This window comes from Antedon mediterranea, chromosome 7 (genome assembly GCF_964355755.1).
Source record: "Antedon mediterranea chromosome 7, ecAntMedi1.1, whole genome shotgun sequence".
NCBI classification, from domain to species: Eukaryota; Metazoa; Echinodermata; class Crinoidea; order Comatulida; family Antedonidae; genus Antedon; species Antedon mediterranea.
In genome coordinates this window covers 26,316,679-26,328,494 of record NC_092676.1, presented here as the reverse complement: position 1 = coordinate 26,328,494, position 11,816 = coordinate 26,316,679, and the positions used below count along the sequence as shown (strand labels likewise).

At 33.1% G+C, this 11,816-nt stretch overlaps 1 protein-coding gene across 3 annotated transcripts; it reads left to right on the top strand.

Moving 5' to 3' along the window:
• Positions 1–210: 210 nt before the first annotated feature.
• Positions 211–10,340, top strand: LOC140054392 (aldehyde dehydrogenase, dimeric NADP-preferring-like). 3 transcript variants are annotated; one of them, XM_072099369.1, is made up of 14 exons: positions 211–279; positions 2,328–2,369; positions 2,527–2,670; positions 3,801–3,896; positions 4,439–4,574; positions 5,131–5,216; positions 5,349–5,512; positions 5,611–5,788; positions 5,991–6,043; positions 6,720–6,917; positions 7,319–7,434; positions 7,603–7,732; positions 8,722–8,857; positions 9,234–10,340. In XM_072099369.1, the coding sequence occupies exons 2-14, from the start codon at positions 2,349–2,351 to the stop codon at positions 9,258–9,260; spliced, it is 1,485 nt and encodes a 494-aa protein (XP_071955470.1). In that variant the 5' UTR covers positions 211–279; positions 2,328–2,348; the 3' UTR covers positions 9,261–10,340. The 3 variants fall into 3 exon arrangements, with proteins under 3 accessions (XP_071955470.1, XP_071955471.1, XP_071955472.1); XM_072099370.1 differs by lacking the exon at positions 8,722–8,857 and adding an exon at positions 8,240–8,320; XM_072099371.1 differs by lacking the exon at positions 9,234–10,340 and adding an exon at positions 8,240–8,320 and having other exon boundaries at positions 8,722–8,846.
• The last annotated feature ends 1,476 nt before the right edge of the window (positions 10,341–11,816 follow it).

Sequence of the window (11,816 nt, the reverse complement as noted above, 5' to 3'; positions counted from 1 at the left end):
ACTGCGGTGTCCTCCAAAAATAAATTTACAAAAAAAGTAGATTTTTATTTTAGTTATTGTTTGTGTTGAGCATGTTTATTTTATAAATATTAGGTATTAATATTATAATTGCGTAAGTTGAGAGATGAGAAAAATATTACTTCGCCCTCTTCGTCAACGACACGCTCTGATAAGTTTCTCTGTGCATCATCATGCAGTTCACACAGAAATTGGAATCACGGGGTTTTAATTCGCGGAGGAGCGAGAGGTACATAAACAAACCTATTTTTGTGTATTAAGGTAAGAAAACGTTTCTTTTGTGCAGAAGAAAGTCTTATGATATAATCTAAAGTAATTCAATGATAAATGCACGTTAATTTCAATATTATATTGTTAGTGGTAACATGAAAAGCAGTAATAGTTTGAGTCATAAAAAGGTAGCCCACATGCCCAGCCAGCAGGGGATTGCAGCACGGTATTAAATGGAATGTAGGTCCCCTGTTGACTCATAAAAAATCTAATGGCCCAGAGGTCGCAACCTTAGGAAATTTTTGTCAAGTTTGCTTTCTCTTTAGTAGCATACAGTAAGCCTGATGATGCCCTTACCTACCGGTACCCTACACAAAAAAAGTGTTTTGCTTTTTTGGAAGGAGGCAACATGCGGTCACAGTGCATTTCGGCCGCCAATCATTTCGGCCGCCGGTTATGGAACGCCCAAATTCATGAAACTCCAAAAAGGACAAAATATGGCATGATCATTTCGGCCGCCAGGTATGGCGCGCCAAATTGAAATAGCCAGAAATAACTCATTAACTGTACAGTATTACAGTGAAAAAAAATAACTTTATCAAGTCTATGGAACGCCACAGAGAACTATGGTCATTTAAACTAGAGATCAGTTGTGCAATAATGGGCTAAATACATTTTGTTTTTGCCGTAGGCATAGATTTAAAGTTATAAAAATTATTAGTTACAGTATTTTACCGTCTGAATATTTTGGTCAAAATGAATATTAATTTAATGTTTATTTTTTTATTTATTTTTAAGTCCCGAAGATGCGTGTGCTTTGTAAAAATGTGTTTCTTTTAATATGAATCAAGTCAAGTGTTTTTGACTGGCACATAAAAAAAACTTCAGCATCACCTCCTTCTTATTAAAAAAATATCATTAATATTCACTGTAGTGATGGCAATGTGCACGCTATAATATCGCTGCTGTTTCTGGAATTGAAGACCGCCGATTCGGCTTAATAATACAGTATTTAGTAAAATATTAACATTTTAACACACATGGCGTGTCATACATATTCAAGAATAATTACAATTCTGGCGGCCGAAATTAACAATACATATTTTGTCCTTTTTGGCGTTTCATGAATTTGGCAATTCCATAACCGGCGGCCGAAATGACTGGCGGCCGAAATGATCAGACACCCAACATGCTGCATCATTATTTTTGGTGTTGGAAATAATTCTGAACAAATTATATTTAATTTCCTAGTACATTAAGTAAGATTACATAATTAAGAATATCTCTAGTCAAGTGTTATCAAAAAATTGTAATCAGTACAAAGTTCAAAGATCCATTACTAAGGCCTATTATTAGTGTAGTTTAAAGCCCATCCCTTTATGCATATATTATAATTCTTCAAAAAATTGAGGGATTTATTGCGGGCTGCTCAAATTATTAGAATTGAATTACTTTTTCACATTAAGGACTTTATGAAACAGGATGGTTAGGTGAGGACGGCGATGTGTTTTGCTAGAGCATAAAATTAAAAACCGTCGACATAGCCGTGATATTAGTTACACACCCGGCCCTTGCGCTGGCTTCCCGTCCTATTCTAGTCCCTATTTTTAACCGTTTAAAGACCGAAACAATTATCGCACTAGGACCATATAGTATTTATTTATTTTGTTTACATTAAATGTAAACGTAAATCTAAAAAGAATGTAGAAAATGGGGCTTTAAATAATACCTACCTTTCCCACGGAAAAAGTACTCGCTTTCAACTCCTATTAATTTTGTTGTTGTAAATTAAAAGCAATCTAAAAACTTAATTATTAATTAAAACAATGAATGCACCTTAAATGTTATAGTGATGGTATTGTATAGTCTATAGATAATGTAAATGTACACACATTTCCCAAGACCAAATATGTATTGTGCAAGATTTTGTGGAGTCATGCCAACATTTGTCAAAGTCGGTGTCAAAGTCACAAAACTGCTCGCACAAATTTTGTGGACTGAGTTTGGTTAAATACAAAGTACACGCTGTCAAAATTTACCCAGGTATATCAAGAGTTAATATTCAACTAATTTTTGTTTTTATACATTTTCTTTTGTAGGAAAATAAAACATTTTTAATTATGTCCATTGATGCAGCTAAAGTAAGTATTTTTTAAAGTGTTAATAGTACATTTTCTTTTGCAAAATTCTAGTATATCTGCACAAATCTTAATATTTATCCAGTTTTGAGAAAAATGCATTTTTTTTACGGAATTTTAAATTTGTTTTAAATGTCATGCTTTATATTGTTTATGTTAGATTGTGGCTACATGCCGCGAGTCTTTCAACAAGGGATGTACCCGCTCCTACGAACAACGTAAGCAACTTTTAGAAAGTATGTTGAATTTTATCAAAGATCATCAACAAGATATGATAGATGCTATGACTAAAGATCTTAGAAAGGTATACATATTTTTTATTCAACCTTATTTTTAGAGGGTGACCCTAAAGCGTGGTTCCCACTAGCGACGCAACGCAAGGACGTTACGCAACGCAAGTGAATTGACCAATCACAAGCGATGGCTTATTCGCTTGTGATTGCTAACTGTCTATAACTTCGCTTGTCATTGGTTAAAACGCTTGCGTTGCGTTTACGTCCTTGCGTTACGTTCTAGTGCGAACCAAGCATAAACAGCGTATGCTGACAATCATGGGACCCTCTGATGAGTTATGATAACTGTTACAGTGGCTGTGTGTATATACTATTACACTGGGGTAACCCCTACTTGTCTTCAAAAGATGTACTAGGTTCTTTAAAGTGCACATGAGCCAGATGTGTACACTAGACCTACGGTTTATAGTCCTCAAATCCAAGAAGACTTGTTCTACAACAGAACAATGGAGCAAGTGAGGCTCAAACCCTTGCCAATGTTATGGCTAGGTATTACGTTACGATTCTACTGTCTTAACCGCTTGGCCACTCGCTCATTTTACATTTTACATACATTTTACATTATCAATCATGCAATTCTACAACCAATTGATTAATTCAAACAACAACATATAAATGACCACGTACTGTACAGTTTGAAACTCATGATTTCTAAATTAATCTTGTATGGGGCTTTTAGTAGTGACACATTATATACTGCAGTATAATTAAGTAAATATGCGTGCATTGTTTGCACAATACAATTATTATAATTGCCATGGTTACATCAGCTCTCAGCCCCATGATTTTATATAATGTTTAAACACACTTTCTAATGCATTTTTTAAAATGTTAATACATGTACTGTACGTCATGCATTTTAATGTGAAGCGTAGTGTCAGTGATATTTCTTTATTATAACATTTGGTATTAAATCCTGCCTCAGCATTATTTGCTCTGTTCACATTTGTGTTTGGTAGGTGAAAAAAGGCCATATACATGGCTGCAGTCACATGCACAAATTTAAGTTAGTTAATAAATGATATGATACAATCATAGAGCTAGGTTTAATTCTAATTGTTGTCTAAAAAAATGAGCTAGCTTTGACACTTTGACCCAAATAAATAAACACCTTGTATTTTGAATGTCTTTATAATTACAGCCTAGGAGTGAGGCCATGGGAATGGAAATATCTTTTGCTGAAAATGAGGTGATACACGCTTTGAATCATTTGAAGGAATGGATGAAAGATGAAAAGGTATTTTGTACTTCAGTTTTGTTCATCATGATATTAACTGAATGACACAGTTGACCTGATTTTGTAAAACAGAGTGTATTTACTATTAGTAAACATATACTGTACAGTCGACTCTCCCAATATCAGACTCTTTGAAAACTGGAAACTCTCACAATACCAGACTTTTCTTGAAGTCCAAAAAGTCCCAAATTCATTTTTACCATTAACCCAAATGGTTAGCCCAAGGTCATGTCATGACAGAATGTACTGTAGTAGGTATTAAAGGCATGCTACTACAGTCAACTCACCCAATACCTGATACCCTAATATCTTAAGTACCATATTCTGAATGCGAAATAAATATATATTTCACAAAGCTCTGTTTACACTATCAAACTAGTTTTACAAAAAAAGTGTGATGTGCCTAAATATGGTAGTGATGTGCTCAAATATGGTAGTGATATGACATCATTGTGTCCATATATGAGCACAACACATTTTTGTGTCACATAAAGTTTGATAGTGTAGACAGAGCTCAAAATGTATACATTTGTTTTACTTAGACCAGTAAACCAATGGCAATGGTAGGTAAAGATGTATACATAAAGTCAGAACCTGTGGGTGTAATGCTGATCATTGGTGCTTGGAACTACCCTGTTCAACTTATTCTGCATCCACTCATTGGGGCTATTATGGCAGGTTTGTAGACTTCATGTGTGGCTAGATAGATAGATAGATAGATAGATAGATAGAGGGCACCATAAGATAAGTGTACTGTAATATCAGTTAGTGGGAAAATGGCAAAATCAGCACAGTGGTCATGATACAAGAGTTGTCAAAACAATATAGATTATCTGATAAAACTCTTAGAAAGTAGGAAACCTTTTGCCATTTCCCCCAGACTGATGTCAAAGTCTCTCTTTGACCATTGTTATAGTGATAGAACAAGTCTTTTTGGATAAAGATTGTGCATTTTAAAGAACACAGTGCATCTTTACTGTAGGAAGAGTTTGGTTACACTGATGTACATCTTAGCCCTGGGTCAATAGAGGGCCTAATATAGGGCCTAATATGTCCCCAATAGGATGAATGTAAACACCAGTGAAGAGTGTGTAATTTCACTCTTCCCTGGTAAACACAAACATCTGTATATAAATCCAACATTGAAATATCAGTGAAGAAGAACAAGCAAAAATGCCCTTCTTCATAATTGTTCCTACCATAATATTTATTTCATTTTATACATTTATTTTAGGTAACACTGCTGTTATGAAGCCGTCAGAATTATCACCTGCAACAGCCGCTGTTTTTGAGAAGTTTCTTCCCAAATATTTAGATAAGGTATGTCAACCCAATAATTCGGACAGTGCATTTTTACAATAGTGTTATTTCACAGTGTATATGAGTTTAACATGAATGTATAGTGAAATGGATATTGTAAATCTAAACAAACTTGTCGTATTTCTTTTTTAGGACTGTTATACGTTGGTTAATGGGGGTATCCCAGAGACAACTGCTTTGTTGGCACAGCGATTTGATCACATTTTGTACACTGGTAGCAGCCCCGTAGCTAAAATCGTCATGGCAGCTGCAGCCAAACATTTGACACCAGTTACCTTGGAACTTGGTGGAAAGAGGTAATTTAACAGATTTTATTAAATTAGTCTTTTTCAAAAAAAGATAAACAATGTTTCAAATTTTATTTCTTCATTTTCTTAATTTTTTTTTCTTTTAGCCCAGCTTTTGTTGATAAGGACTGTAACATGTACACTGTTGCTAGGCGAATTGCTTGGGGGAGATTTATAAATAGTGGACAAACATGCATCGCACCTGACTATGTCTTGTTGGAAAGGGAAACTCGGGATAAGTTTGTTGAAGCTCTTAAAGACGCAGTGAAAGAATTTTATGGTGAGGTAAGAAAAAATCTAATTGCTATAATTATAAGAAAACATGACGAGATGAGAAAAAGATTAGTGATAATTTTGCGAAATTAACCAGAGGATAATGAGAATTTATGTCATCCATACATAGGTATTCAATCATGGATTACACCAATTCTCCATATATACGTTTTCAAATATTATATTATGAGTATTTTCTTTTTTATGTCAACAGAATCCACAAGATTCAAAAGATTTTGGAAGAATTATAAATGAACGACATTTTAAGTAAGTAATTTACAGATACAGATAACTTTTATTGTCCAAATAAACTGGAAATTGCATTTGCTCACTTATCACATAAAAATATCGTATAAAAATATCGTATAAAAATATCGTATAAAAATAAAGTATAAAATGTATCACATTATTAAAAACAATAATTGTATTTCACCAAATCAAAAGTCAAAAATATAATGATGATGGACCTCAGGTATAGAAGGCATATGTAATGTAATAATGCATTATTTTCCATACAACAAATAATACATCACATATAAATCAATAGAACAATATTTGTATGGAAGGAGAGTCTTTATAGCTCTGTCTACACTATCAAACTTGATGTGACAAAAAAATGTGATGTGCCTATATATAGACATGATGATGTCATATCACTACCATATTTGGGCATATCAATACCATATTTGGGCATATCAATACCATATTGGGTACATCACACTTTTTTGTCAAACTAGTTTGACAGTGTAGACAGAGCTTAAGTTTATAGCCACCTGTAAGAATTTCCTCTGAATTTAAAGTAAATAACTGAAAAGAAGAAGATATAATCTGGTATTGGTTCAGGTAACCATCTACATAGAGAGACATCAGGTAGCCATTGACATTAAGTTGGCATTTTGTAGAAATCTGTGTTTCTACAAACAAATTTGTTGTTATTATATAGGAGAGTTGTATCGCTGTTAGATAGTGGGAAATGCGTAATGGGTGGCCAAACAGATGAGAAGGAGAAGTATGTTGCTCCCACGGTTCTTGTTGACGTGAAACCTGATGACCCTGTTATGACAGATGAGGTGTTTGGCCCAGTACTCCCAATAATGACTGTGTCTGATGTCGATGAAGCTGTCAATTTCATCAATAGTCGGTAAGCATTTAAAATAATATTGTACTAATTTAGTTGCCTCAAAAAGCTCCCTAAGAAACTTTTGAAAGTATTTATGTACGCCATTTTACATTCCTACCAAAGATGTAGGAGTTAATTTAGATACGTAGAATTTGAAAAATGACTACTATATTAAATATCGTCAAATTTATATATACCAGACACCCTTGAACTGGCATAAAATGATATGATATTCTAATGACATTTTTAATGAAATTTTAGACCTATTGGACCTCAAGAAAAGTCTGGTTTTGTGTGATTTTTCAGTTTTTATGGCCTAGGTCACTTTTGTTTTTCCTGACCTGTTTCTTTTTTTTTTTGGTCAAATAAATAAATAAATTAAATAAATAACATATGTATACAATCATAATGGTATTTTTCAGTGAAAAGCCGCTGGCAATGTATGTGTTCTCAAACAAGAAACAAGTTGTTGACAGTATTCTGAATCGAACATCTAGTGGTGGTTTCACAGCAAATGATGTTCTCATGCATGCTGCTGGTAAAAAATATTTTAAATTTTGTTTAAACACCTGTTCTGGTCCGGCAACAGCAAACGTTTGATTTGATTTGTCGACGCTGGACTGGACCCATGCCAGAACAGGTTTGGAAGATCCGTAAATGCACAAAAAAATATATTATTAAATCCCTTTTTATTTTTCCTTTACAGTTGACACGCTTCCTTTTGGCGGTATTGGTAACAGCGGGATGGGCGGGTACCATGGTAAACATTCTTTTGATAGATTCTCACATAAACGGGCAGTTGTCATTGGAGACCAATCATTAGAGAGTTTACTTGCGTGAGTATAGTATGTGATTAGAAAACAATTTAGGAGAGAAGAAACTTCTACACACAGTTATTAGGAAAAATATGATATAATACTATAAATATAATCATTATACCAATAATAGTCATGTGTTGAATTCACATAATTTCATTCAAATAATAAATATATTGATATATCTAAGGATTTAATTCAAATTCATTAGTCCAAGATGGAAATTTTGATTTTTCAGTGCAACTATATAAAACAATGCAATAAAACTTCTGTCGAAAATGATGGTTGAACTTTTATCAATTTCACAGTTTAAAATCAAAATGACATGATCGTGTATTATAGTAGAGAAAACTTTCTTTTGGGACACACCTATTCAGGGGACACCCTTGTAAAATGAATGAGGGGGGAATGTACTTTTTAACACCAAGGCCAAACCTGTTAAAGGGACTCTCCTATTCAAGGGATACTTAACAGGATTTAACTGTATAAATTATTGTTATCTAATGTAGATTTGTATTTTTCTCGTAGTGTTCGTTATCCTCCATATACAGAGTCTAAAGAAGGTTGGTTGTTGTGGCTTATGAAAAAGTCACGTAACAGATCTAGATGGTAGGTGGTCGCATGTTAGGAACATGGACCTTCGCTGTTGATATTCGCATGATCATTTATGTGTCATTTTCTTTGTGTTATCAGTTTTTTTTTTCGTAACGGCTCACAAAAATGTCGCTTTATGGATATTTAAAGCATTTAAATTTTGCGGTATACTCTCCTCAAAATCTCCATCTTGGACAAATGAACCATGAATAGGAATAAAGTAGAACCCCTATTAAGAGGACACCTTTAAGACCCTGGTTTCACAGGAAGTGTATATGGGTGGCCCCTGAACATGGGTATCTCCTGGATAAAAGTACCCCTTGAACAGAGGTGTCCTCTGAGTAGTGGTGGTATCTTAAAGGGGAGGTTCTACTGTGGTTATAATTTATCATGCATCTGCTTCATCTTCCTTGCAGAATCCGTTACCCACCATATTCCAAGAAGAAAGAAAGCTGGTTTTTGTGGTTAATGTCTAAATCCAGGAAAAGCAAAGCCTTCCCAGTCTTAATATATGGAGCCTTGTTGTGTGCTATTGTGGGGTTTTTGTTGAAGGTAATGACTGGTTTCTCTGGGCCTAGCTTTAACTTGTCTTGACTGGGTACTGGGGCCTAGCTTAAACTTGTCTTACCTTTTGCGAGCCGTTATGAAACCGTCAATCTGTATTGGCATAACATAAATAACATAACATTTTGAGATTTCAAGTTTTTTTATTTTTGTTATTGTTATCAGATGCATTTCAAACATATTCTGTTTTCCTTCCACAACTATTATACTTCTTTATTCATCCAGTATCAATGAATGTGATTGGAGTAATTGATAGTAGAGATTGTGATTTATTGTGGTGATATAATGGATGATTTGATGATTTTGCAATTCTGAATAATGATTGAGACAGAGCCAACTAACACACTTTTTCTATGTTTTATAGTACTGTGATGTAACAAAGATCTATTGAACAAGCAGTAGTAAGCAGTAAATGGATTTGGTTATATCCACCAGTGCAGTGTATGATACTGGATGTGAAAAAGGAAAGAAAAACCTAACCAAGTGTCAGAAATTCATAAATAACTGAAGTCACTGAAAGAGTATTAATTGTCTATGTAACCTTGAGGAAATTGCCCTAAAAATTAGAATTAAAAAAAAAAAAAAATTTAAAATCCAATTCAAATAATAATGTGTGCCAAGGTTTTTAAATTATGAGAATACAACTACTAAAAAGATTATTATTGTTCATGACCAAAACAGTTGCTCTGTAAACTTGAAAACTCTGTCTACACTATCAAACTTGTTTGGCAAAAAAAAATGTGATGTGCCCAAATATGGTAGCGATATGCCCATGGTATTTATATGCTCATATGTGGTATTGATATGACATCATCATGTCCATATAATATGGGCACACTCATTTTTTTTGTCACATAAAGTTTGATAGTGTAGACAAAGCTTAATATGTTTCTTTCATGTTTATTTTCTTTTCAAAATCAGTTCAATTATTGGTGCTGTATGTATAATTTGAGAGAAAAGTTCTTGGCAGATAGCCAAAGGCAGATAGAAATTGTTTTATAATTATGATATAAAATGCATATTTTAAAATGCATGTGTGATATTGCATGTCTTATATAGCATGTCTTAATTATTTTATGTAGGTAAGAGTTGTATTATTTAATCGTCAGATTTGTGTGAAATAATTGTATGCGATTATGTATTATATTTTATTTGTTTTTATTTTGTGAATATGAATAATATAGTTATTTTGTTATTACCATGTTTTAAGGGTATAATAAGAAATTGGAAATAAAAAAATAAATGTGTGTGTTATTTTAATCATAAGGGTTGAAATCCTCTAGGACACTTACTTTAGAACCGGGCATTATGATATTGTAATTCCCGGTTATACTGTACCAAGGCAGATTGCCTTGATATAACAGTTCTTCTGATGTTCAATGGAGAAAGCATCAGGATTTTACTATGTTTTATGGGTTGAACATATTACTTAAGGAGATACCAGTAATTGTAATCGAATAAAAAATGACCAAAGACAATGATAGAAATTGTTTCTTTTGTATGCTTGTCCATTAAGGTAATGATGATTATAAAGAAAATATTCAAACACATCGCTCTTACATAAAATATATATAATATTTTAGTATTGCACTGATGAAGGGCTAGTGTTGCCCATAGAGATACTATAATATCTCTATGTTGCCTGAAAGCTCTGCTAATTTTTCTGGCTGTTTTACTTTATCGTTTTGTTTCAGCTTTGTGCTTATTTTATTTTGTATCTCCATTGAGATCCAGCCAGTGATACCCATGCCTTTGGATTATTATTTTAATAAGTGAATAAAATCTGTTGCCAACAAAAACATCTTTATTTCCACGAACTTAAAGGTTAACTCCGGGATTGACTTGCATTTTTCTTTAAGAATAAATTGTATGAATCGAAAGAATAATACATTTAACACAAAAGTTACCCATCTAACTATTGAAAAATATCTGTAGCAGCAACTTTTAAAAAGCTGCTTATTTCGTAACGGCCATTTTTTTTTTCACCGCTATCGAAAATCTAGTGGGGTTGTTATTTATATTATCAATGTTGACATGTTTATATTTTACTGTATAACGATTTCCAACCCGGAGGTACCCTTTAAGGTATAACAGCTAGTCTTGGCTGTTATATATTGTATGGTTGCCAAGAAACGAAATTCGCGCATCAGGAATTCGTGCTATTGACTCAACCCCGATGTAAGAATACAGATTCATTCGTAGATTAACATGGAATTTGATTTACAGACATTGTCTATTGTGTATTTTATCTCTAGATACAAAACACTAGGATGACTATTAACTGTGAATAGGTGTTATTATTGGGGAAGTATTTTATTGCATGAAGTAATAAAGGATACGCGTATAATAGAAATTAAATTATACACGAGAGATTAAAAGCTAAATGCTGATGCCATATTGTCCGCAAATACTGTTCCTGTTGTGTCTAATGGACGTTCTTTACTACACATTTAAGGAATATAGTTAAAATTAAGTAAATATTAAATAAAATGATTTTAAAAATTCGTCAAAAGTATCAAATATCAAAATATACAATGTATTTGTATATAGGCTATAGGCCTACTAGCCTATACAAAAAAAAATTTCTAATTTTTAAAAATAGTACGATTATAGAAGAATACTCAATTATATTATTTGTTATTATTTTGAGAAAAGACTTCCTAGTTTTTGTGGAGAGAGAAAAAAGTAATCAGTAAGCTTTAGTTTTTTTGTAATAAGTATGTTATGTGAAACCTTCAGGTAAAGGCCTTTCTACAAACACGTTTACATAAGAAAAACACTTGAGCGAATAACAATAGCAGTGACTAAACCTAAGTAATCTGAGAGTCGAGATAGCTCTCTGTCTTCAAATATCCTCATTATCATAACAAAAAACTATAGGCTTATAGTTTCCCCTCCAAAAAAAGTCGTGGTTTATTTTTCAGATTGATGGAAACAGCGTTTTTAA

Bases quoted from the DNA above. Each gene is read 5' to 3' on its own strand.
- LOC140054392 (XM_072099369.1), top strand. From the start codon at position 2,349: ATGTCCATTGATGCAGCTAAA. The intron at 5,789-5,990 runs GTAAGAAAAAAT...TTATGTCAACAG, and splicing joins TGAAAGAATTTTATGGTGAG to AATCCACAAGATTCAAAAGA. The intron at 7,733-8,721 runs GTGAGTATAGTA...TCTTCCTTGCAG, and splicing joins TCATTAGAGAGTTTACTTGC to AATCCGTTACCCACCATATT.